We start from the raw sequence: 27,502 nt of genomic DNA, 5'->3' as shown, positions 1-27,502 counted from the left end.
CCTTCTGTCCAGGCCACCTGGCCAGGTGGCTCCAGATGGAATGAGCAGCAACAGTGGGCAGGGATAACCCCCAGGGTCCCCTAGTAGCCCCCTCACAACATCAGACCACCCTCAGGCAGTTCCCAGGCCTCAGATGCCCCCGAGCCCCATAAAGCAGTCTCTCACCTGACTGAGCCCTAAGGTTTGGAATTCTCACAAAAGTCACAATTTTAAGTTATAAAAAGGCAACGTTATATGGACAAAAGGGACATAACAACAATAACCTTTTCATAGATACTAGATGAGCAACTCCCCGGACACTTGAATTTTCGATGCTTTCTTTCACTGGGGTGCGGCGTCTCTCAGCCTCAGTGCTCAGTTCCCAAACACGCTATGGAACTGAACGCACCCTGGTCACTGCCGGATGCCCTGCCCCTCACAACATGGAGTTCAATTAAATACGACATCTCTCTCTCCCTGAACCATGGCGACAGGAAGCAGAATTCAGACCCCATGCCTGGACACTGTCACCCCTTGCCCAACACCATCTACTTCAAACATGACAGCCTTTGCCTGCAAGCCATGGAGGGAGCCTCAAGGGCAAGGTCACAGGAGACCCAGAAGTTCATCTTCAAAGTCACACCTGTCAGAGGATCACCTGGGGGCTTGTTTCTGAACCAACTTCTGCTGCTGTTACCAGCAATTTCCAGGAAGCCATGGCCCTTATCATGAGAAAGGTGTTCTTGGAAACATTCCTGTTTGCCACTGAACGTATTCTGTTGTTTCTCTAGACTGAAGCTTGGCACATTCGGCTTGTGCCTACTTTTGTAAATAAGGTTTTATCATCGTGCCCATCCGTTTAGGTATCGTCTATGGCTGCTTTCTGGCTAGAATGGCAGGTTGCACAGTTGTGACAAAGACCCTATGATCCACAAAACCTGGTATTTACTGTTAAGAAAGTTGGCAGACCCTTGCCCCAGAATCTCTTCACTCACCCATCCTCACCGAGCAACCCCTGTGCAGGCCTGAGTCACTGAGGGTGATGATGGCACGCACAGAGTCAGCTGGGCCCGCAGGGTGCGCCCTGGGGTGAAGGGGCAAGTGCTGGGCAGCAGTACAGACCAGCGGGGTGTGCTGGGAAGAACAGAGGGGTCCGGGCCAGGGAAGCGGTGCTGGGCAGGGAGGGGTGAGCAAAGGCCAAGTTTGCCAGGCAAGCACGGCTGGAAGGGCACTGGGGCCAAAGGATCAGTGTGCACGGACTCATGAGGGGGCAGGGAAAGTAACGAACAGGAGGGATGGAGCGGAGGAAGGCCCAGTGTGGGGGTGAGGAATGGCATCCCAGAAGCGGGAGATGGGACCAGGGCCTGCAGGCTGTGCCTCAGAGCAAAAGATGGTGCTGGTAGTCCTGGGCTGAGTGGGGGGCAGACCCCTCTGGCTGCCACAAGGGGATGTCTAGACCGGGGACAGCCACATGGTATGGGCCCGCACCACCTGGTAAGTTGGGTCGCAAATGGGAGGAGGGATGTGCCCCGAGGCCCTGAACACAGGACCGAACACAGGACAGGACGGCCCTCAAGAGAGGTGGACAACGGGCTCCAGGCAGAACAGACTAAGTGTAAGGCCCCTCTGAGGGTCCGGCAGTGAACTTGGGCCAGCAGCATGGCTAGTCTGCATCACTGACATCATCTTCACTGCTGGGGGTACGGTTGGGGAGGTTGGGGGGGGGACTCCGGGGTAGGGGGAGAGCGGTGGGCCCACGGGTCCCTGGGCACCAGACAGGATCTGAGGCAGCCTGGCCCTCAGTGGGTGACAAGGAAGGGACAGCCCAATGCAGGGGGCCTGCCAGTGAAGAGGGTGCTGGAGGTGCTGGGGGCCAAATCCAAGAGCCAGAGTGCAGTCAGCTCTGGCTGGGGGCGGGGACACTGTTCCAGCCTGCCGGCTGCCTGAGCTCTCCAGAGGAAAATCCTCCCGGGAAAGGTGAGCAACGGCATCTTATTCGAATCCTCATTTTCCTGCTTAGGAGACAGCAGACACTGATCTGTCCCCTATCAAGGCAACATTAACAGGAGAGCGGCTTCTCTCACTCACAGTTCAAGATGTGTAAGACGGTTCATGTAACACCCGAAGGGCCTTCTGAGTGGGGTATAAAAATAACCGATTTTAAAGTGACAGGCTTATATTTCTAGTCCCCTAAGCACTTTAGTGATGCTCAAAGAAGCTGCACCAAAATGCCAGGCCTCAGCCACATGTCTGGCACCCAGGGCCCCCAACTCCATGTAGGAGACAACACAACATGGGGGACACCTTGACAGACACCATGGCTCTGTACCTCGCTGCCTTAGATGCCTTTCCCCGACTGGCACCAAGGCCTCAGGTGCCTGCCCAAGGCTGCGGGGCTCTAGTAGCTGGTACAGTTGAGCCCCACTCCCACACTGTCCCTGCACCCACCAAGGGCCTAAACGGGCCAGTCTTGGTGCCTTGCTTGGGGCAGAGCCCAGGGAATGCATCTCCACTGACTTTTGGGTGGCCAAGGCGACAGCCTCCACTCCTGATGTGTGACAAGGACTCAGGCAGCTGCAGTGCTGCCGGGGGCCAACGTAGATTTGCAGGGCCTTTGCCTGGCCCTGTTGCCCGAGGGCTGGGGAACCAGGATATTCCCACGGGCTCTTCACGGGCATCGTGTGGAAGAGGCGAGAGTCCAGTGCTCCCTGAATGAATCCCACCCACCCCGGAAGTGGTGCAATAAAGGCACCAGAAGGGCAGAAGGGACTCACCCAGCACACAGAGGCCCCACTTGTCTCACAGAGCAGTGTGCAGTCCTCTGGTGACCAATCTCTGCCTGCCAGTTTCACCATCATGCTTTCCCTGGGCTTGCTGAGCTCCTCCTTTGTCCCTGCTCTCACCAGAGGACTGCCTCCTTCCCGGGCCCTCTACTTCCTCAGGGCACGACCTCCCCTTCTTTCACCCCCCTGGCCTCTTATTTCTCCTCAGAATGGTTTCCTCTTGAGGAGGGCTTGTTGTGCATTTTTTTTCCTCCATTCTCTCCTCTATTCCTCATTTCTATCTCCTTTTTAGGCCTCTTTTTCATCCCCTTTTCACTTGCGTTTGAGAAGAAGGCAAGAAGAAAAGGAGGAGGATGCGTTTACAGAGAGTGACCTCCAATTGAAATCCAGGCCCCTGACACAGCTGATGCTGGGGCTGGCAGACCCGGGAAGGAGAGCTCTAGCTCTGCTGACCAAGGCTTTGTGAGGTGACAACACACGACAGGCTGAAGGAAATGCGTTCCAAATGCCAGGTACAGCAGGTGCAAAGGCCCTGAGGCACAGAACATGGCACACTTGGAACTATCAGGGAGGTCAATGTGGTTCATCTGGAGTGCTTGAGCAGGTTAGAGTGTGGTGGCCACAAGGCAGGTGGAGGAGGCGCCCCAGGGCCCTTAACCAGAAAGGGGCAGAACAGGGAAGTCTCCACTCCCTGGCACTGCCTTATCACACTCACAGGTCTGAGCAAGTACAGCCTGAGGAGGGTGTTCCTGCAAGTCTATGGCTAGTTTTTAGAGTTGGTTCTAGACTGAGTCTGGGAGAAGAGGCTCTCAGTCCTGGAACTGACCATGGCCAAGTGGTGGCACAGCTGGAGGTGAAACGGAAGGGAATGAGCTGGCACTTCAGATCACAGACCCAGGGCAGATGCTCTGGGCCAGGGGCCTTCCGGCAGCCGCTCCTCCACCCAGAGTGCTGCTGCTACTACGACCTTTGCTGAAAGCCTCTTTCCTGTGGAGCCCACGTACAAATATAAGGAAAACTAGAGCTATAACTTCCACAAAGCCCTGAGGGGCCACAGTACACCAACAGGCCCTCCTGACACTCCCACATTTGTCAGGTCTGCCAGGTGCTGCAAACAGATGCTGGCTTGTGGGGCTTCTAGGCACTGGTGTGGCCATAGCACTGGTCCTGTCTGGGCAGGCTTTTGGCGAAGCTGCTCAGCCACGACTAACAGTGAGTAATGTTTTGGAAGGAGGGAGAAAGACCAAGGGAGACCAGCCAGCCATTCTATGTGCATTTCTCAGATACTCGGCCAGTTCCTTATAGAATGTTGCTGCACATGGAGGCTATGCTCTAGGCTTCCCCCAGCACTCCCCCATCCCATCCAGCTCTGGGACGGCCCTTCCCTCTGGCAGCCCCCTGACCCCAGCCAGGGGACTTCTTCACGTCCACTTTCTGCTCTAGGTAGAGCCCTAGGTGGAGCATGGAGCCCCTCTTAGGTGGTTTTTATGGTCAACATCCCCTGCTGGGCTTCTCTGGAGGGTGGAAGACAGGTGGACAGGGTGGCTGGGCCAGAGAGTTCACATCCAGCCACATGCCCCCCTCAAGCACTCTGTCGGGCTGGGGGCACGGCAGTGAGGGGAACTAACACTGCCCTGTGCTGGCGGTGTAGCAGGAAGCCAGGAGACTGAGCCATCAACGTCTGTAGGGGGCAGGATGGGCAGCGAGGCAAAAGGTGAAGGGGTTGGGGTCAGGGTGCCACATGAGCAGGTGTGTGCCAGGGCTATAAAGTGGGGCGAAAGTCAGAGGGAGAGAGGGGAAGTATGCAGGGCAGAGGCAGCACTGGGCCAAGGCTGGGAGAGGGTGGTGGGAATGCTGAGCACAGTGGGGTGCTAACAGTGGGTGGGAGCCACAGGGAAGCCTGATGGGGTGCAGGAAGCCAATCAGGTGACTGGACCATGCCATCCATGACTCCTCTGGCTGCTCAGTCAGGCTGGGCAGCGCCCTTGAATCAGGGCTTGATTCGGGCCAGTTGCCCCTGCCCCAGGGCCCCCAGTCTGTGGCAGGTGGGCCCCAGCTACTTCCCTCTCTGTGACTGTACCACTCAGGCCCCACCTTCCCCCTCAGAGTCCTGGGACTCCTGGGTCACCCTTCACCTCCACACTCCTTCTGCCAAGCCCCTTTTCTATCCAGGAGCTCTGGGATAAAGGCCAGACTCAAGGCCCACATTGCCTGTTACTACTGCTCTTGCTGACCAAAGCCACCTACCTAAAGCCCCACTTCAACCTCCTTCCCCCAGAAGTCCTCATGGTCCCACCCCCACACTCGGTGCCCACCCTCCTCTCCTCTCCCAGGATGTCTTGATCACAGCACGGGTGCAGGCCCTTGGAAAATGCTGTCCCAGTAACCCCCATCCCACCTTTGTCCTGTGAGGCTCCAGAGCTGTGTTTCCTGGATTCAAACCTGAACTCGACTACTAACTTGCTAAACAGCCATGGGCAAGTTATTGGACTCTAAGCTTCAGATTCCTCATCTATACAGTGCATCTCTCCAGGCTCCACTCCAGTACAGCTACTATTAAGGAGCCCTTGCTCTGAACATGGGGGTGTACCATGGGCAGCACGGCTCCCTACCTCACCAGGGCCACGGCTGAGCTCTGGGCTGCAGGGGGCCCTGGGCACAGATGAGGCCCTGAAGGAGGCACCCGTGGTCCAGCCTGGTAGGGGCTGAGCCATCAGAGCACGTGGTGGTCTGGCTGCCCCTTAAAGTTCTCTTGTGACAGAAAGTTCCTTTTAATCACTTCCAGGCTTGTGGTTGATTTGGGCTCCTCCAGGCGGTCTCCCACAGGGGCTGGGACATCCCAGCCCCCTCCCCCCAACACGGAAGCCAGATTCCTGGTGGTAGGGTCCCGGGCGTCCTGGGGCTTTGGGAGAGGGCACAGCTGGCCAGCCACACCCCTGGGGACCCTCGTGCCAGGCTGTAGGGGACGTCCTGGCATTGGCCATTGGCTCAATGCCCCCATCTCGACTGTGCCGCCCAGAATGTCTAACTTTCCTTTGGTTTCATAGCAAAGATGGAAAAATGTGGAATTAATCTCCCCTGTAGCATGGTTTTGACTTTACTCAGATTTTAAAGATCTAAAACAGATGCAAGAAAAGGGGAATCTCTTTGCTGTGGGGTCTCGTGAGCTATCAAAACAAAATGGGGCTGCCAGGCGCAGCGCCCGCACAGCTCCGCCTCATCTCCTGCCAGCAACGGCTCTGTCTGCTGCTGTATGTCTGTGTGCGCGTGCACACATGCGCATATGCAGGGCTCCATCTTGCTGATGGTGTCCTGGCCAGCCCGTGGCTAAATGTGGGGGGTGAATGGGGGCCGGAAGGACCAGCATGGCTTCCTGGGAGTGGGGGCTGCTAGTCCGAGCCTAGCCCTTCCCACCCCCCAAGGCTCTGCCTCCCCATTCCCCGCTCTGTCTAGCACCCCATGGTCTGTGGCAAGGGGCCCTTGAGTCAAAGGTGCAGATGCTGGCCCTCGACAGCCTGTTGACATCCGTCAGTCTGAATGCCAGCATCATGAGGACAGGCTCACTGCAGTCTTTGTTTCCAGGCATAGCTCCAGGCACACAGTAGGTACACACTGGGCGTCGGACAGACAAATGCCAAGCCCTAAGCACTATGAAGATCCAGAGAATTCAGGTCTTCTACCAGACAGCCCAGGTTTCCAGGGCCTAGAGTGGCCTTAGTCTGAGGATAAGCCCATTGGACTGGTGAGGAACTTTCCCAAGCTTGGGCCCTGGACCTGGCGAGCTTGAGAGGTTAATGGGGGAGGGATCGGAGGGGCAGGCAGGCCAGAGGGGCCCCTGTCAGCTGGCTTGGGCCTCAGCAGGATGTGGCGGTGCACCAAGTGGGGTGGGAATCCAGGAAGCGGCCTGCTTCCTCCCTCTCTCGCCTCAGGCCTGATTTGATGAGGGCTAACGGCTCCAAGCCCTGAACTTCATAGGGGAAGAAACGGGAGATTCCCTCTCATGCTGACGTCTGACAGACTGACTTGTCCAGGATCACACACAGTTGATGCACAACAAAATGTGTTCCTGAAGAAATTCCTCCAATCTCTCTGGTTTGGCAACTGTCTTTTCAACCAACCCCTTTCACTCCCCCCCCCCCGCCCCCCGGTTGGCTGCTAACAACGCAAAACAAGCCTTTGTCCCTTGAGCCCACAGGTCCGTGTTTCTGTTTCACATTATCTCAGGGATATAGGATTTCTCTGACGTTTCTGCATCTCCCAGCCCCCACCTCTACTGAGGATTAGCTCTCTTCGGGAAGTACATGAAACACTATTTTCTACTGGTGGATTAGCCATGGGATTAAGGAATCTTGGCTAATTTACCTTCCTTGTGGCTTAAAAGCAACTCCTCTTAAATGAACACATGCTTTTCCATATTACTACTTACCCCCAAAAGAGAAGCTATAAAGAGTGGGTCCACTCACCACCATCCATACAACCATGTGCTACCCACACCAGAATGGAGGATCTGAGCTGCATATCCCACCAACACTGGCCTGAGTTCAAGCTCATCTCTTTGTCGGCCCTGGGCAGGCCACCAGGGAGACAAGCATCTGACCAGGACAGGCCCTAAGATGCAGGATGCCAGTTGCCACTCAGCCAGAGCTCTGCTGTACTCTGACCCCATGCTGAGTCCAAACAGGGCTGAGCCTGGGGCGCAAATCTTGGCTTTGGCCACCTTTTGCATTCCATTTCTTCGGAAGTTGACTTTTCCAACAATCCGTAATCCAATGTGGTAGTTAATTGACCACAACCTGATAAAACACAATCGTCCCAAGTCAGACGGACTGTCAGGCAGCTTGATGGAGGCCTCAGTACAGCCTGGCAAGTGAGGCTGTAGCCCCAGCCCAACAGGACCAGCTCAGGGAAGAAGGGCTCACAGAATTCCCCTGGCCTTCTGAGGACCCACTGATCCACGATATGAAACCTAGCCTCTCATCTTGGATGGTTATCTGGAGCCACTAGCTGGGCCCAAATCAGAAAGGGGGGCATGGAACTTCTCCCCCAGAAGCCATGCCTCACCAAGTTTAAAGCTTCTTTCTGCTTTTTCTCCTCCACTATACCAGCGGTCCAGGCCCAGAGAGGACCCTCTACAGGACAGGTGGAAGGAAGTGGCAGGCCAGACAGTAGCTTTCCCTGACCCTGCTCCAGTGGTGCTTCATTTGGGAGCATGCCAAATGGCCACAGGGCCAGCTGTGACTTCGTTCATCACAGAGCCACGGAGGCCTATTTGGGACTGCCAGTCAACCAGAATACTCCTAGGCCCCTTCTTGTGGCCAGGGCTTAAACCTTTCCTAGAGAGCCCGTGGGTCCCCAGAGGAGTGAGAGCAAACCACCCAGTGTCCCCTTCCTCCCTCCTCGGGAGTAATCCTAGAGTCAGTCTGAATGAGATACCCCTGCATGGGCCTTGTTATTCGGCTCCAGTCCCTGCCCTGCCCTCCCCAGCTCCAGCCTTGCTCTGGGCCTCACAGGAGAAATCTCCTAAGGCTGTGAATATTCCCAGGCCCCAGAGGTAACCGCAGCCATCCCAAGCCCATCTGGTGGGTGGGGGCCTTCGATCTGTAGCTTCTCTGGGGAAGGGTGCTTTCTGCCACAACCACAGACGGCAGAGAAGATGGAGCTGCCATGCAGCACCCTGTGCAATAATAAACACGAGCTCGTCCTCTTTTGAGTGCTGCTAGCAGCACCAACCTTTGCTTTTTTTTAAAGTCTTTTTTATTCATTCATTCATTCATTCATTCATTCATTCATTCATTCATTCGAGACACAGAGTGTGCACAAGAGAGGCAGAGACACAGGCAGAGGGAGAAGCAGGCTCCATGCAGGGAGCCCAATGTGGGACTCGATCCCCGGTCTCCAGGATCTCCCTGGGCTGAAGGTGGCGCTAAACCGCTGAGCCACCCAGGCTACCCCAATCTTTGCTTTTTGCAAAGCCAGAGGAGCCTATGGATAAACTGCCTAAAAGAGCAACAGGCTGGGCAAAGGCCAGGGCCCAGCCCCTCTGCAACTAGCTGGAGTCAGCCCCAAGTATGCCTCTGACACAGACCACAGAGTGTCCTGTCCCCAGGAAGCAGCCTCTTGACAGAGGAAAAACAAATCTCTTGTCTCTAAACCCCAAGTGGTGGGAGCTCAGACTGTCCTGAACTTGACTTTGGCCCAAGGGCAGCTCTTGAATATCTATACAGAAGAGGTCAGCTAGACCCCTTCTGGACTATGTAGGCCAGGTGGCCAGATGTGCTAATGTGGAGAGAGGGCCCACTGCCTGTGTGTACCAAGTGACATGAAAGGGCTACATACACTCTATAAACAGGAATCCTGGCAGGGGGTAAGGGCGGCTGGGCAGGATGACTTTCACTCTATACCTTCCCAAAGAGTTCGGTCTGGGTGCACCTGGGAGAGTTGGAACCCAGCTAAAATGGCGTAACTGCTTTAAAATCTATAGAGTGTTTGCACAATCATTGGTCTGCCCAGGAAAGAGGTACACTGAAAGCCCCAGAGAATGGTCAGGCAGCTCGGCAGGCCCTGCGTTCCCACCTTCCCTGCCAGCATGGAACTAGGTGCCTCGCCCAAGCAGCCCATCAAACAGGGAACCTCCAGGATTGTGCAGGGGAGGGAGGGTCAGGATGTCTCAAAAACAAAAACAAAAACAAAACAAAACATAACAAAACAAAAACCCAGGCCATTCTATCGGACTCCCCAAAGCACAAGACAAAAATCCTTAGCCTTGCTGAGTTAGGTCCAGCAGAGTTAGAACCTGGATATTTCACAAATTCAAATGTCAGAGGCCCAAACCGGCAGGGCTGGGTGGGCCTGCCCCCGCCTGCATCCCACTGCATGCATGTTCTAGTCTTGGAGCCCAGCAGCCCCCGGTGAGTCACAGGAACCTGAACGTGACATCACAGCATTGCTGTGGCCAGCCTGAAGCACGGGTGCCATAAAAAAACATAGTTGGAGCAGGAATTTCATGGTTTGGTATTTTTAAAAAGCAGCAAGATGTGAAACTGGAGTCGAAAATAACTCTGCTGTGGGCTTCTGAGGCAAAACCACCCAGCCATTTGTTGGGCCCAGGGCCCTGGCTGTGGCCTCTCCAGCTCCTGGGTACTGACTGTGCCTCAGCACCCCACCCCTTGCCCCTGAGGAAGGCCTAGGGACTCTGCAACTCCCAGCACCACCCGAACCTCAGTCACTCAGGAGGCGCAAAGGAAGCAAAGGGAGCCAATGCGCAGGAGGTGAGCTCATGCAGTTAGGCTAGTTGTGGAAAGTAGCCTCTCCCGGCTCACTGGTGAGTGTTCCAGCATCTGTGAAAGGGACCCCTAGACCATCTGATGCACCACCAGAAGAACATGAGAGGAAAGGTCAGGGCTTCTGTCTGGATACATGTCGAATGCCCATCACCAAGGAGTCAGGCCTGGCAACCATGGGGCCCACCCTGGAGTCCTTCCTCAAGGGGAGGGGAGATATGAAAGCAACTCATGGAAAGAAGACCCTACAGGAAATCCCAGCCCCAGGTGAGGTGCTGACCTCTGCTGTCTACCCTATGGGATGGGCACATGGGCAGTGCATAAAGGCTCTCCTCCTCTATAGGAGGAAACCAAGGTTTACTTAGACCCACACAGACAGAAGCGCAGCTGGGGGTTTTTTTCTGGACCTCGTAGACCTCTAAGGTTAAGTGAATTTTCTCAGGAAGAAAAGACTTGGGACAGGCCCAAAAGGTCAGTCACTTGTGGTAGCCATAGGATAGGTATACATTCTCTAAAGTGTGTGTGAAGACAGCGTCACAAGAGGAAGGGAGGTATCCACTCATGACCTCAGCCCCAGTATTGCTGAGAATTCCCATGCTGGGTTTTAAGGAGCAAAAAGTCTCCAAAGAAAAACCTAAACTCAAGGCGCCTGGGTGGCTCAGTCAGTTAAGCATCTGCCTTGGGCTCAGGTCATGATCTCAGGGTCCTGGGATTGAGCTCTGCGGGGAGCCTGCTCCTCCCTCCCCCTCTGCCCTTCCCCCTGTTTTTGTGGTTTCTCTCAAATAAATAAAATCTTTTAAAAAATGAAAAAAAGAAAAATCTGAACTCCACTGTTAGCAAACACATTTCCCCCAAAAACCATTATGATAACTAGATTCAAAGAATAGCTATAGGGGCAGCCCGTGTGGCTCTGCGATTTAGTGCCGCCTTCCGCCCAGGGTGGGATCCTGGAGACCCGGATTGAGTCCCACATCGGGCTCCCTGCATGGAGCCTGCTTCTCCTTCTGCCTGTGTCTCTGCCTCTCTCTCTCTGTGTCTCTCATGAATAAATAAATAAAATCTTTGAAAAAAAAAAAAGAATAGCTTTATGTCTATTATCTATGTATTCAAAGAATAGCTATACGATAAGTATATGTCTTTGAAGAGCTTCAATCTTGGCCTGATGCCTGGGTCCAGATTCAAGGCTCCCATCTAATGGGCCCCATGACCCATCCCTGATTTTCTTTTTTTTTTTTTTCCATCCCTTTTTCAATAGCCCCTGTACACTCCAGTCCCCCATCACCTCCTGGGCTCCCCCATCCCAGACCTGGGGAAAGACCTCTTCTTTCTCTACCTCTCATCCTACTGCCTAGCCAGACCACTAGAGTCTCACTGGCACCTCAAGGGCACTCCTGGGACTCAAGTCCAGCAGCTGTAGAGGCCTGTGGAATGTCCACTCCTGACACTCCTGTGTTACCTGGCCACCCTGGTACTTTCCCATACTTCACTGGGAACACATCAACTTCGTGCTGTGCTTCACGGAAGAGCTGGTGCCGGTCTAGCACATCCAGTTAACCAGGAGCTTCACAATACTGCTCAGAGGACATAAGCTGGCTGGACTGTCCCCACTTTCCAAGGGAGGAAACTAAGGCTCTGGGAACAATGTCACATGCCCAAAGTCACCCAGGTGATGAATGATGGGGTTGGTCCTCAAATCCAGGAGGGCAGGTGTGTCCAAGCTAATGGGCAGGTGGTTCACACTGCTCCCCATGGCTGGTAGGGATATATAAGGCCAGACAGACTCCAGCTGTTCGGAACATGGCACCCAGCTGGGATCAAGGTCCAAAGGAAAGCAGTGGAACAATCAGTGAAGCCCCACACAGAAACCTCACAGGATTAAAGAAGGTGTCTCCTACACAAAGAAGGGCCAGGGCAAGGGAGTGTACGCTCTGGCCAGGGACCTAAGGGCTACCAGACTCTGCGATCACAGAGCAAGAGTATCTAGTCTTAACTTTCAGAGAGATCAAGTTTGGCTTGCAGGTGGACTCCTCGGTGAAGTCATCCCTGACTACACCAAAACTGTCTAGCAAGTGAAGCTGGGGAGCCCTGGCTTATAGTGGGTTGAGCTCAGGATCACCCAGGATCCTGGAGAAGTCCCAGGCTGATTGGCCCCTTGGGCTGGTCCAGGCCCAGAAGGCCATTACTCACACCCTGTCTGCACCTGCCATGCTAGCTCTTGGGCACCAGGTGGAAGGATGAGATGAGGGCCATGAAGGAAGGCCCTTGGAAAGATGCAGGTCTCAGATAAACAGTGGGAGGAGGAAGATGACAATGAGGACGTGATCCTCACTCTGTGGACTTCCCATCTAAAACAAGACCATAGGGAGACCTGCCAGGACAGGCCAGTCCAAAGAGCACACCCACTTGGGAGCTGGATAAAGGCCTGTGAACCTTGCAACGCATTCCAAGGTTATCTCCCCGAATGGGCACACTTTTGAAAAACAATGTATGCACTTTATAGAAAAGGCATCTCTGAAAAAAATAAAACGGTACAACCCCAACTGGGGAGTCAAAGGGCTGGATTTCAGATGCTGCACATGGCCCAAGGAGCGTTTGCTCCCCCAGAGTGATGGGTCTATCAGCCTGGGAGAGAAGCCATGCTGCCAGCTTGCTGGCCCCAGACACAGAGAGGGCTCAGGCAATGTAGGGAACTTGCCACCCCCACTGTGAGGGCGGAGGCATGGCTCTTCTGGGCAGGGAGACAGTGGGGGACTGGGGAGGCTGTTTCTGGTGCCGCTGTGACCCCTGCCCCTGCCCCCCCTGCCAGGGCCTGAACAATGGCAGGGGCGGCACATGGCACTGCTAGGCACTGTTCAAAGAGCTTCACACAAGCTAACACATCTAATCCTCACATGAGTCCTGTGAGGTGGCTACTCACTATGCTCCAGATTTGGAAACTGAGGCCCAGAGATTAAGCACCTTGCCCAAGCAAGCTGAGTCATCCCTCTTCATGGGCGTGCACTCAGCTGACCGACCTCCGGGCCTTTGCTTTGCATAGAAATGCCACTGAAAAGGACCAAGACTGGTCCTTCAGACTGGCACAGATGGACCATGAACATCCAGAGAGGAGGACTCAATCACTGGGTCACACCAGCCTGTGGAGCAGGAAGACAGGCTCTGAGAACTGTGAGTTTCTACAACGGGGTATCCTGCTCATGTCACCCAGGGGCTGCTTTGTGACTCACTCAATAAACATCCCCAGCCACTACAGCCCCCACAGTTCTTCCTTGGAGGATGTTCTACGGGATGGAGGACTGAAGGCCCCGGAAGGCAGCTTCCCCCTGAGAAGCCTCTTTGAAGTAGACTTCCTTGAGGGGGAGGGAAGGGGCAGTGAGGGGGGTGAGACAGAGAACAGCATGATTCAGACGACTCTGAGGCAGGAGTCCATGTTAGGGTAGCTGAGACACCTCCACCCCTCCAGAGCACAAAGGCACATCAGGATGGTGAGAAGCACTCACTGAGGGGGCAGCGTGTAAGGCCAATACCCACAGACCAAAGAGGCTCAGAGCCCGGCTAAGCAACCTACGTGGGCAGCTATACACAGCAGGTCACCTGGCTCTTAGGCCTCTGAGGAGCCTCCAGAGAGGGGGCTGCCCACAGCCAAGCTGGTTCCAAGAGGAGTGAATGCCCAAGCCCACAGGGCATAGCTCTGGCTGTGGCTTGGACACCTCAGCTAGAGCCCCAAATCCAGAAGAGGAGGTAGGTCTGGAAAACAACCAGGAACCAAGCTTAAGGACACCATGCTGGTTAGCACAAATGTACTTCTACTGCGCTGGAAATGGGCTGAGGCCTCAACTGGGGCTTCATCTGTGGAAACCAAGATTCCTCCTTAGGATATGTCAAGTCCGTCAGGAACATTCAGGAATGCACGCTGTTTGGCAGAGCAGGTGACTGGCACCTGGTCGGGGGTGGAGTGCTGTTTGGATCTGCAAAGGGGCTGGACGGTGTGAGGTAGGACAAGGGTGCCCAAAGAGCCATTGAGACCCAGGGCCAGAGGCCCAGGCCACAAGAGAGCCTTCATTATTCTCTGTGATGCCAGTTTTCTACAAAGTTACTATCACATTCAGAACTGCTAACACATAACAAAACCTCCAGTGTGCATCCCTGAAACACAGTGACAGGAAACGCTTTTAGTGCTATACTCCAATGAAGTGATCCAATGAAGCGATCCAATGAAGCTATTTTTAACTATCTTCTCAGACTTAATTTCCAATTTTATCCTATAAAGTTCTAATTGATTCCACCTCCCCTGATCTCTCACTTGACAAGGCTGTGAAGAACATGAGGCAGGCTCGGCAGTTTCTGATGCGTCTGAGGTGGGGGATGTGCACGTTGCTCCTACTTCTCTTAGCACATGCCATCTTCTCAAGGGTTAACAGGCTTTCGGAAATGTCTGATGTCCCTGCAGTTGTCCTGTACCCCTCCCCCTCCCATCCCCAGCCACCGATGTCTGACCTTTCCCTTCAAATGTCCTTTCTTCCCTGGGCCCAAGGTGTGCAGTACCAGCTGGGATGCTGTGACACTCCGTGGACCATGTGACGTGACGCAGAGGAGCTTTGCTCACTTGGCTCCAGATCCAGAGACAGAGAAATGATGCCATGCCATTTCAGCTCTGTAAGAGACTCAAGGGTCCTTTGCAGTCCTCTCATACCCTTGGTCTACCCATGAGCTGTCACAAAAGAAGGTGGTCTACACCCACAGCCCAGGTGTGGAAGGGGCCTGATACCCTTTACATCCTGGCCTGCCCCCCGCTCCCCCACATGCCCCATACCAGCCATGCTGGGCCTTGCTCATTGCCTAGATGTGCCAGTGGCCCCCAGTCCTGCAGGCAGGCTGCTCCCTCTGCCAGGGCCACTCTCATGCCCATGGTACTGGCTGCCCCCTCTTGCCAGGGCATTCTGCTCTTAGGAAAACTGTTGCACTGTGATTCTGTATTGCAAACTGCCAAATGTACATATGCTTCAGAGGCTGGAGTCCACGCCTATCTTGCTGATGACACTGCTCACAGCAACACAGCTACCATTTACTGAGCACCTACCTAGAGCCAGGAGTAGGCCAAATACTTCCCAAAGATTCATCTCCTTTAATCCTGACCACAAACAGGACATGGAGTCCATGACCACTGCATGACCACTGCACATCACAGAAGAGCGCACCAGGGCTTAGAGAGCTGAAGGGATTTCACCAAGGTTGCATGGAGGATAAGAGCAGTGCCAGCTCAAACTCTCAAACCCAGAGCCTGGACTCCCAGATGCATTGACTCACTGCTCACAGTTCCCTGACATGTCCCTGGAGTGCCCACCCTGCAATGAGTGGGATGAATGGACAGTGTTTCTTTCAAAGCTCTGCTGTGGCCCAGGCCAGCCCTGGGAGGGGACACCCTGCAGGATCCAGCACTGGTGATTTTGGGGACCAGTGGCTTGGCCAGGCTCAGATGGCCCCGAGAACCAGGATCTCAGTGTAGGCACTGCAATTTCATTAATTTGGGCTGGAAAGTAGGTCCATTATGATTATGTTTTTTAAAAATATAGCACCTGCGGCCCACCTTCAAATGGTCCAGATGCCAGGCCAAGTGGGATAAACACACGTCATGGCTTACCTGGGTGAGGACGTCCAGCTGGCCCACGATGTGCTCCAGCGTGCTGGTCAGCGTCTGGGGCATGCTGATGGGCTCCTGGGGCTGGCTCTGCACCAACTCCTGACTCCTGCCTCCACCTGGAGGGACGGGGAAATCCACTTCTGGCTAAAGACAATGAAAAGAAAGGGAGTCCTTCAGTCCTCATTCAGTGCTTAACGAAACACAGAGAGAACGGTCCCTCCAAAGGATGAAGTGGAAAACCACCAGCAAACTGGAGAAAATAAGTCCCAAAGACTGGGGAGAAACACGGTGGGGCAGTACTCCCACCTCTGGGCCATGCACGCCCTGCCAGGACAGAGGCCACGGGTGAGGAGTGCAACCAGAGCACTTGGCAGTAAGGGCTGGAGGAGCCTGGGAGGGAGGTACAGGCGGGTGGGTGAGTGCCCTCCGCTGGCTCCTGGAGGCCATCCGGGAGGCCAAGGCCAGGCCAGCTGCGGGCTCTACATGCAGCCTGCACCCTCTGGTAGGCCTCTGAGAGTCTGGAGACCCTGAAGCCCAGGTTGGCTCTGAAGTCACCCCCTTTCCTGGTGAGCTCAATGCCAATTCCCCACCCCCAGCATGGGGATGGCCTAGAACTGGGGGGAACGTTCAACCCTGCCCTAGTGCAGGATTTCCCAATCCCTGGGAAAACCAGCATTGTATGTGAACATCCAGATGGCTGGTGGGAGTCAGAATCCACGGGTCAGGCACCCTGGGCTGCTGCTGCATTCCAGAATGTGAGGGATCAGTGTTGCTGCCTAAGGTGTTTCAGCTCTCAAATGCCAAAGCCAGCCTAACCTCTGCCACATGCCCCCAAAACACTCATCCACAACCACTGAGCACAAGTGATTTCCTAAGGGGATTCACCTCAGTCTAACATGTGACACGCCTCCCCCCCCAATTCAGGCACCATTCTACATATAGATGAATGCTTCTCCTAACCTTCTCCTAACCTGAACACTGTGCATGTGTTCAGCAAGGTGGGTTCCCAGAGCCACCCAGTTCCCAAGGACACAGTTGGCAGACGTCTCAGTTTTGGTCTTGGAGCCTCCAATTCCTCTGTGGACTTGCTCCCTGTACAAATGACGTGCTTGGTGAGGCTCACATTCTAGGCCGGCCCCAAAGTCCCGGTTACCCTTAAAGGCAGCCACACTTGGGGCTTAGTGTTTTAAACCACGACCTCACAGACAGACATTCCAAAGGTTACCACGTCACTCCCTGGCCTTGCCAGTCCTCCAGGGATCCCCACTGCCTCTGGGAGAAAAGCCCCTTGACAAGACACCCCGCTCCAGCCTACCTCCTTCCACAGCTCCCCTCCTGCTCTGCACCCTCCTGCCCAGTTCCCAAGGGCCTCCCTATCAGAAGGCCCTCATCCACCCTTCTTCTCCTCTGTCCCAGCATCCTATCTTCCACCTGCTCTGCAACCCTGAACTCATGGTCAGCAGCAGCTCTGTGTTCCCACACATCTGGGCCTGCCCCACCCCTGCCCTGCTCCTCCAGCCACTATATATCCAGGGCCAGCACACAAGTGGGATGAACCAATACCAGCCTGACCACAGGGCCCACTGCCTGTCCATGTGTCTGTGTCCCTCTCCCTGTCTCCTGCCTCCACCTATCACCCCTCTCCCTTCTGAATCTGGGACATCACTGGGCTCAACACTTGCCAACTACCCATGTGCCACAGAGCCAAGGCTACCTCATCCAGCCAGTAGAGTATAATGCCTGTGACTGGGGCTCTCACCTATAGGATGCCTGCACACCTGCCAGCAGCAGTCGGCTTGCATCTCTGAGTGGGCCCATCTGAGTTCACCCACCCTGGATGAACTCACAGTGGCCTAACCCTAGGAAGATGCTCCGCCCTGGACATGCTCACCTGGGCGGGCATCAGAGTCCTTGAAAAGAATCAGCCCAGGAGAAGATTCCCAACCAGCCAAGGAGGGCAGTTTGGCACATGGTCTCTACTGCCTATTTTCCTTTATTTGGAGAGTGCCCTAGTTTCACAGATAGCAAACTTTCCAGTGCATGTCCATTTGAACCCGGGAAAACACAGGCTCTGGCGGTTAAAGAGAATTTGAATGTGAGACCCAAAGCTAGTGGAGTATTCTTGAAAACAGGAGCAGTGCCATGTGCGCAAGCACATCGTTGGTGTGTCTGCGGTGGTGCTGCAGCCACTCTGTGAGACCTTAGTCTACCAGGGCCCAGCTCCTGTCCTCCAGGAATCAATGCACTTCCCTAAGTGTAAGCCCTGACAGTTGTGGGGTTTTTCTTCTGTTTTGTAATGCAAGTGCTTGACTTCTTGACTGCCCAGGCATCCACTTAAAAGAGGCATCCACTTGCAGAGGGCTATCTTGAATAAACACGTTGCCAACACGTTGCCAGCACGTTGCCAGCCCATGACCAGATAAAGAGCTGGGCCACCTCCCAGCTCTTTTGTTTCTGAGATCTGGGTAGATTTTGATAATTAACTATATGGTCACGTGGTTTTTCCTTCAATTCCCACTTATGTTTAAAATTCACTAGTAAAGAGTGAGCCCTTAAAATCCCTATCTACCCTCAATCCCAATAAAGTAGAACCCCAGGCGCTCCCTCTCTCTACCCTCTACCCTCATCTTTGCTGTGTGGCTTCACATGTGCTGTTTTATATCTAGGTCCTGTTAGCAATAAACCTTCATTTTTTTTTCAAAAGTTCCCAATGGTTACTGCTCAAGGGTATCATGTAATTATAATAAGAGATACAAAGGCTGTTCAACCACAACATTGGTTGTTGTTAACAATGACCAGCGCACAGTTTCAGACCCCAATGCCTAGGAGTCCACCCTGAAAGGAAATGTTTCAGAAGCCTTGAGCAGCCCTCACCTCACCCCAGCAGCCCCCAGCCCCAGGCAGTAATGTCAGGAGACACAGCAGAGTACAGCGGGGACGGGGAGGGATTCAGACAGGCCTTGGCCAACATCCAAGCTCCAGCATGGTTGGTGAGGTGGCCCTCGGTCTCTACTTCCTCACCTGCTAGATGGGGGTGATGACTGGGCCTGCCCCTCCGAGGGCTGGGCTGTGAAAGCACCTCTCTGACATCACCAGCAGGCCTTTCTTGAGAAGCAGCTCCAGCCCTGGGCCTGATGCTTCCGAAGGACAACCGCCCACCACCACCACCTTCCAGACATGCACACTCTTCTTATGAATGGTGAGTCGCCATTGCTCCCTGAGGAAAGGCCTCAGGAGGGAGGGTGGGAGCCAGGCAGCCCTCTGTTGTGACAGCCAGCATCCTCAAGGAGTGGCCAGACCGGTGCTGCCTGCTGCCTGGGAACGACGGAATGGAAATTCTGAGTGTTTCTGAAAAACGGCCCAGAAACTGACAGTGCTGAGCTGAGTCTCTGGAAGCACAGTGATGATGAGGAGTTGGGGGGGGGGGGGCAGGGGGAGCACCACTGACTTGCAACAGGAACTCAGCTCCAAAGGTGCACTAAGGACAGCAGCCATGTGCCAAGCCAGGGAGGCAGCCTCTGGAGGAGAGGGCCACAGGGGCTGCCACGTCCTCCCACCTACTCCAAGCTCTCATGGGCTGTGTCCATTTTACAACAAAGGAGACAGAGGCTCAGGAAGCAGGTGACCTGCCGAAGGGCCCCAGCCTCAGGCCTCACTCACAGGCCCAGGGTCCTGCCTGCCCCGGGCTATTCCTCTGGCCGCACTGGCTGGTCCTCGTCTTAGCTTCCCTAGGACATGATCCTTTTCTGCTTCCTGTCTGCTCTCAATGGTGGACATTCCAGCACTTAACACACCACCAGGCCAGCATATAAAGGTGCCTGGCAATGGCTGTTGTCCCCTTGTTACCTACCATGTGCCAGTGTTTATACATGTTGCTTCATTTAATCCTTATAGTGGCCCTTCACAGCAGGCATTATTAACTTTATTTTTCACATGGGGAAGCAGGCTCAGGGAGGTTAGAGATCTTGCTCGAAGTTACCAGGAAACAAGAGCTGGGATTGGAACCCAAAGTACAGGCAGTTCCCTGACATCAGACTGCCTCTGACAGGTGACATGGCCAGCAGTTCTGCTTCCACATACCCGACTCCTCTTACATCCTGCGTCTAACACTTTTTGCGTCACTCCCCCACCCGCCTGCCCTGGAATGCCTGCTCAGCATGGAGCTGAACACAGAGCAGGCCCTCGCACACACTGGATACCTCAGAGAGCCCAGCCCACCACGGTGACATTCCTATGTAATGAAAACTTCCCAAGGCAAAGGGCCAGTGGCCCCACCCTATACAGCATCACAGCACTCACCTATACTCCAGCACCCTGGAGATGTGGCATTTCCCAGAGCTTGGCAAACAAGCGATAAGCAGAGATAAGGAGATGATGAACAGGACTGGGAAGGGACGTACATACAGGGCTGTGAGTAATGACAGTGACGGAACACCGGGAGCAACATGTAAGGGGGAAATGCTATCAGTGCTTTGCCTATTCAACATCAAAGGGTCCCTAAGGCCCCTCCCTGGTGGTTCACAGGGACAGTGTGCACCAGCAAAGTCACAATGACATCAGCACACACTATATACCTACAGGGCTGCACCAGGCTGACATGCTTTACTTTGGTCAAATACAAATCTCTTAACATCAAAGAGAAAAAGGCAAAAACTCAGAAAAGACAAATCTATTTGACTTCGGAACTCTCACTTAGGATCTGTAGGTATCCCCTCTCACCCCACCCTGCTATGGGATCCTGGGCTCTCACAGTACGTTAATCTTTTGCTTGTCTCACTTTGTTGCCACCGGCCTGTCACACGCCACCAGGAGCTCAGCACTTTCACACAGTAGAAACTGCAGAAATATCTGGTTGATCTCAGCCACTCGAACACATGGGTCACCAACCCATAAATTTACTAAAAAACAAAACAACAAAACAGCTTGCAGGTCTTCCTTGTGACAAGAAATCAACCCATCTGGACTGGCTACGGTCTCACTTATACGTCATCAAGATGCAGATATGGATAACGAGCCTCTGCCTAGGATGTAGAGAGTTGGGGAAAACCCCATCCTAACAAGAAAAAGACTGACAACCCAAAGGAATCGTAACTTTCTTAAATCAGAGAACTGAAGTCATGAAGCAAGCAACCAGCCTGAAATCCAAGGAAAGACAGACTCTTCTACGGAAACCAAAGTGAACATTAGCTCACCTCTGGCAAAGCATAGGAGGAAGGGACACTGAGAGTCACATAAGTGAGTGAGAAGAACTGAATTAAGCCAACAAATTTCTAAAGGCTGAGTACCTCCCCCACCACGCCTGGGAAGGATGAAAGCTGGGGATGGAGCAGGAACACTGAGGAAAAACCCTCCTACACCCAGACCCCACCTTAGGTACACAGTAAGACTAAACTCAGCTCAACTCCTGATAAGACTATTTACTTGTCTCTACTGTCCTAACCATGATGTATGGCATTCAATCAAAAATGATGAGACACAAAAAAAGGCAAGGAAAGAAACTCCACTGTCAGAGAGAAAGCAATCAGCAGGGGCACCTGGGTGGCTCAGTGGTTGAGCATCTGCCTTTGGCTCAAGTCGTGAACCCAATGTCCTGGGATAGAGTCCTGCATTGGAATCCCTGCAGGGAGCCTGCTTCTCCCTCTGTCTATGTCTCTGCCTCTCTCTCCTATGTCTCTCATGAATAAATAAAATCTTAAAACAGGGATCCCTGGGTGGTGCAGCGGTTTGGCGCCTGCCTTTGGCCCAGGGCGCGATCCTGGAGACCCGGGATCGAATCCCACATCGGGCTCCCGGTGCATGGAGCCTGCTTCTCCCTCTGCCTATGTCTCTGCCTCTCTCTCTCTCTCTCTCACTGTGTGCCTATCATAAATAAAATAAAAAAAAAATCTTAAAACAAAAAAAGCAATCAGCAGAATCAGACTTTGATGGTGGCACTATCAGACATAAAATGTAAAGTAACTATGACTAATATGTTAGAGGTTGTACTGGAAAGTGTGGCCAACACACATGGACAGATGGGGAATACCAGAGAGGCAGCAGTTATAAGAAAGAGTCCACGAAAATGCTAGAAACAGGAAAGGCAGTAACAGAGATGAAGAATGGCTTTGGCAGACTAATTTGTAGGCTCAGCTGAGCTGAGGAAATCAATGTTCTTCAATCTTGATCAATTCCTCAAACTGACACAAAAAGGGGTGGGGGCAACCAGAACAAAGCATCCATTAACTGTGAGACAATATCAGATTGTCTAACACGTGTGACTGGAATCTCAGAAGGAAAAGAGAGAGAAAAGAAAACATTTTTTATAGAGCAAATTTGATGGTCATCAATTCTCTCAGCTTTTGTCTGCAGAAAGTCTTTATTTCTTTTTCATTTTTAAGAGATGTTTTTGCTAAGTACAGAATTCTGGGTTGACAGTCTTTTTCTTTTATTTATTTATTGATTTTATTTATTCATAAGAGACACAGAGAGAGGCAGAGCCTCAGGCAGAGAGAGAAGCAGGCTCCATGCAGGGAGCCCAATGCAGGATCCGATCCTGGGACCCCAGGATAGCACCCTGGGCCAAAGACAGACTCCCAACCACTGAGCCACCCAGGCGTCCCGATAGTCTTTTTCTTTTAATACCTTAAAGATGTTATTCCAATGTCTTCTGGATTATATAGTTTCATATGAGAATTCTGTGATTCTTACCTTTGTTTTTTTTTTTTAAAGATTTTTATTTATTCATGAGAGAGACAGAGAGAGAGAGAGAGAGAGAGAGAGAGAGGTGAAGACACAGGCAGAGGGAGAAGCAGGCTCCATGCGGGAGCCCAACGTGGGACTCGATCCCAGGACTCCAGGATCACACCTTAGGCTGAAGGCAGGCGCTAAACCACTGAGCCACCCAGGGATCCCCTGATTCTTACCTTTGATCTGCTGCATGTAATGTCTCTTTTCTCTACCTTCAAGATTTTCTCTTAATTTTCGGTTTTTCAGAAGCTTGAATGTAATTTGTGCAGAGTTTTGTTTTATTTAGTTTGCTTGTCCCTTCTCTGAGCTTTTTGGATCTGTGGTTTGATGCCTTTCATAAATTTTCAAAAACCCTTGGATATTATCTTTTCAATAGCACCAAAAATCATGAAATATGTTGCTATTTTCCTAAAGCTATCCTAACAGACTGTCACACTTGGTGGCTTAAAACAACAGAAATTTATTCTCTCAGAGTTTTAGAGGCCAGAAGTTCAAAATTAAGGAACCCTTCCCTCTGGAGGCTCTAAGGGAGAATCTTTTCTTTCTTGCCTCTTCCAGCTTCTGGTGGCTCCAGGATTCCATGGTTTATGACTGCATAGCTCCAGTCTCTACCTCCATCTTCACATGGCCTTTTCTTCTCTCAGTGTGTCTCTTATAAGGACACTTGTCATCGGATTTAGGGCCAATAATCCAGGATAATTTCATTTTGAGATTTATCTTAATTCTATTGGCAAAACCCCCTTTTCTCCAAATAAGATCACACTCGTAGGTTCTGGGGGGTCAGGACACAGATATATTTGGTGGTAGGGGGCCACCATTCAACACACAACAAAATGCTTAGATAAAATCTATCAATATATCTGTATGCTGAAAACTGTAATACACTGATGAGTAAAAATGCAAAAATCTTTATGCTGAAAACTACACTATACTGATGAGTAAAATCAAAGACCAATAATCAATGAATACCATGTTTGTGTACTTACTGAAGACTCAATGTTGTTAAAATGGCAGTTCTCTGAAATAAGTTATAGAAAACAAGAAGCTGATTCCAAAATTTATATGAAAAGACAAAGCAACTAGAGAAGTCAAAACAATTTTAAAGAAAATTAGAAAATTCACATTATCTGATTTCAAGACTTAGTCTAAAGCTATAGCAATTGAAACAGTGTGGCACTGGTAAAAAGAGAGATACACAAATCAATGGAACAAATACAGTCCAGAAACATACCCACAGATATCTGATCAATTAATTTTTAACAAAGGCACACAACTTAGTAAAGATGGTTGCTGGAATAACTGGATATCCACATGTAAAAAAATGCATTTTGGTACATACTTCACACCACATATAAAAAGAATTTAAAATGGATCACAGATCTAAATGTAAAATCTTAAACTATAATATCTATATAAACTTTTCTTCTAAAACATAAGAGAAAATGTTTATGACCTTGGATCAGGCAAAGATTTCTTAGGTATGACACCAGAAGCATGACTGTTGATAAAATGAACTTTATCAAAATTCATAACTGCTCTTTGAAAGACACTGTCAAGAAAATTAAAACACAAACTACAGACTGGGAGAAAATATTTGCAAGTCACATATCTGTTATGGACTTGTATCCAGAATAATAAGAACTTTCAAAACTCAATGAGAGGGGCACCTGGGTGGCTCAGTCGGTTAAGCGTCTGTCTTCAGCTCAGGTCATGATCCCTGGATCTTGGGATCAAGCCCCAAGTCAGGCTGGGCTCCCTGCTCAGTGGAGAGTCTGCTTCTCCCTCTCCTTCTGCCCCTCCCACTCATGCTCACACTCGTGCACCCTCTCTCGCTCTGTGTCAAATAAATAAAATCTTTAAAAAGAGAGAAAGACAAGTACATAAAAGTTAACAGCAGCTTTATTTATAATAGTTGAAAGTTGAAAATAACCTAGATGTTCACCAACATGCAGATAAAAAAAACTTTGATATACCCCTTTGATGGAGTACTACTCAGCAATAAAAAGAAATGAACTATTGATCCATGTGACAACATGGGTGAATCTCAAAAGAATTAGGCTAAGTGAAAAACAACAGACCAAAAAGAATATGTAACTACATGATTCCATTTATATCAAATTCTGAAAAATACACACTGCTCTGTAGTGACAGAAAGTGGATTAGTGGTTGCCTGAGGCTGGAGGTAGAAGGAGTAGGTTGATATAAAGAGGCAAAAAGGAATTTCTGGGATGATAGAAATATTCTGTACCTTGATCAGGGTGGTGATTAACTGTGTCTGTCCAAACTCACAGAGCAATTCACTTTTTAAAGATTTTATTTATTTGTTTGAGAGAAAGAGAACACAAGCAGGTAAAGAAGCAGAGGAGGAAGGAGAGGGAGGGGGAAAAGAATCCCAAGCAGACCCTGTGCTAAGCATGGAGCCCAATGTTGAGCTCGATCTCACAACTGAGTTAGATGCTTAACTGAGCCACCCAGGCACCCAAGCATTACAGTTTTTAAAATGGTGACTGCGGGGGCGCCTGGCCGGCTCAGTCAGTAGAGCATGTGATGCTTAATCTCAGGGTCTTGAGTTTAAGCCCCATGTTGGATGTAAAGCTTACTTTAAAAAAAAAAAAATAATAATAATAATAAAAAGAATAAATTAAATAGAATGGTGAATGCTACTATTTGTTATCTATATTTGTTATGTATGTATATTAATAAACCTGACTTAAAAAAAAAGATGCAGTTACAACTGAAATATCCCTAGAAGCTCCACTTGTCCTCACGTGACACTGCACTTAACACAACCCATCACAGCCATGCTGCACTCTGGGTGAAAATCACTACCTCTCTATTGGACATTACCAATGGGCAAAACCCCAGTCTGAAGACCCCAGGTGAGGCTCATGAGGCCTACCACTGGTCTGGGGATTACAGTTCCCAGATGCAGAAAACCAGACTCACATTTCAGTGCAGTTCAATTCTAAAGCCACAATTTCCCTGGTCGTCAGTGGAGGTCCCCAGGCAGTGTTTCCTAGGCAGCGGCCACCCAGTCTATGGAATGTCAGGCTCCAACCGCTCAGGGGTCCCTATGCAACTTGACAGTCATGAGCGAGCAAGGTCTGCACACACCTGGCCAGTAGCCAGGAATGGCTGGAGATTTACCAAAAAGATGCTGTGAGCTGATGTGACCGAATGTCCCGCTCTGCCGGGTGGAGTGGTCAATTATTAACACCTGCTCAAGGTGGAAATTTCTCCTTTTCTTTTAATCTCTAACACTGGACCTTGCCCCCGGCTCGGCCTGTTTTGGAAACTGAATCCCTGTCATAGACAGAAGCACCCAGGTCCATGGCTTGACTCTGGCCCAGAAAGGGGAGAGGAAGGTGACTTGGGTCCAAGATCTGCACTGTCTCACTGGTACCTGACTGTACAGAACTGGACGGCAGCCCAACTGGCCACTGCCCACTTAAAACAAAGTGTATCACTGTTTTTAAAGCAGGACTGAGCACAATGCTGGAAGAAACAGACAGACACACACACCGTGATTAAATCTTTTCAACATAATCTTTTATCCAACTGCTCACTGCATAGTCTGCTAAGTGAGGGTGCAGAGATTCATGGACACGTTTCTTACAGTCTTTGCCTCAGGCACTCTGGCTTTGACAATTTGCCTTCATGAAAAGTTAATGGGTGTCTATGTCTGCCTGCCTCTGTTTGCTAAACCTGATCCTGGCAAGGAGGGCAGAAAACTGGACAGAGCTCACTTGAGCTCATGCTCCTCTCTAGCTCTTCAAGTGGAAAAAAGGCACAGCCGTTTTCTCAAATCAGAGCTAAAAGAAACCTGGTCCTATATCCACCACACATATTTGTGGACTAGATATACAACAGCCTTGTTTGCCCTATAATTTAGAGTTCCGGCCTGGAGTCCAACAAGAGAGAAAACTTCTGGTTCTAAACATAGCCCTGAACCCAAGAGGAATTCTGGTGTCTTCAAATCATCTAATTATTCGACAATCTTGCCAATGTTCTTCCAAGCCAGCCTAAGTATGAGTGTGGACTTTGGGTACTGTTGTTGGCTTTTATCTAGAGTATGAATTGCAGTGTGCCTTTGCGTGTTCCCCACAGTAAGCTTCCAAGGAAGGCAGGGTGCTAGGTCATCTGTGTGCATGGAGGGAGCCAAGAGGCTCAGGGACTCAGGGCCTGGGGCCAGCAGGGCAGCCTCTGAACACAATCAAATGCCCCATGACAATTGATGACATTTGGGTTTAGGAGCCACCCCATAACCCCAGGCTCCCACTGATGGAAACAGGACAGGGTGTCCTTTGTTTTTTTGTTTTTTAAATATTTTATTTATTTATGAGAAACAGAGAGAGAGGGAGGCAGAGACACAGGCAGAAGGAGAAGCAGGCTCCATGCGGGGAGCCCGACGTGGAACTCGATCCCGGATCCCCAGGATCACGTCCTGGGCTGAAGACGGCGCTAAACCGCTGAGCCACCCAGGCTGCCCAGGGTGTCCTTTGAACTAAGAATTGTGAAGCAGTCGAAGGATGGGTCTAAAATGGATGAGGGATCCATGTGCTGGACCCACCCAGGAGACTAGGTAACCCGGCCCACTCTCATCCTACAGTCTTCTCTCCTCAAGGAGCGGTCCCTTTGAGGCAGGTGGCATCCTATCACAAGTTAGTCACTCACAGACCTGCCTGGCATGTACAAACCAAGGAACACCATCTCTTCACCCAGGCTCAAGGCAAGATTGAGGCCTCTATATCCAGGCTCTAATAGCCACTCCGGGGCTCCATTCCTAGCCAAGCTCTAGCTGCCCCCAGCCACACTCTCTGAGAGTTTCCAAGTATCTCCCCCCACCCAAGAGGGCTGATGTATAAAGCCAGTCTTCAAAGAAGTGAAAAGGACTGCCTTGATAAGCAGGAACTGGAAAGTCATTCCAATGTCCAAATATGCCCCCCAGAGAGAGCAGTGGAGCTGAGCAGATCTGGCTCACCACAGTGGCATACCCAAGTGAGGGGAGCTGTGGGGAGAAAGGAGCAAGGATAAGCCAGGAGAGGAAGACCTGGCAACTGCCAACAAGTGGAGGCTGTGAGAAAACAAGCAGGCCA

The 27,502-nt window shown here is 51.6% G+C and overlaps 1 protein-coding gene across 3 annotated transcripts in view; it reads right to left on the bottom strand.

Moving 5' to 3' along the window:
* POC1A (POC1 centriolar protein A) overlaps positions 1-27,502 on the bottom strand; it is a 67,181-nt gene that overhangs the window by 3,135 nt on the left and 36,544 nt on the right. For all 3 annotated transcript variants that reach the window (XM_055344668.1, XM_055344669.1, XM_055344667.1), the window contains exon 10: positions 15,681-15,824. In XM_055344668.1, coding sequence (XP_055200643.1) covers positions 15,681-15,824 — 144 coding nt within the window. The remainder of the gene's footprint in view (positions 1-15,680; positions 15,825-27,502) is intronic.

This window comes from Nyctereutes procyonoides, unplaced genomic scaffold (assembly GCF_905146905.1).
Source record: "Nyctereutes procyonoides isolate TBG_1078 unplaced genomic scaffold, NYPRO_anot_genome, whole genome shotgun sequence".
Taxonomy (NCBI): domain Eukaryota; kingdom Metazoa; phylum Chordata; class Mammalia; order Carnivora; family Canidae; genus Nyctereutes; species Nyctereutes procyonoides.
This window is presented reverse-complemented; position numbering and strand designations above follow the sequence as displayed.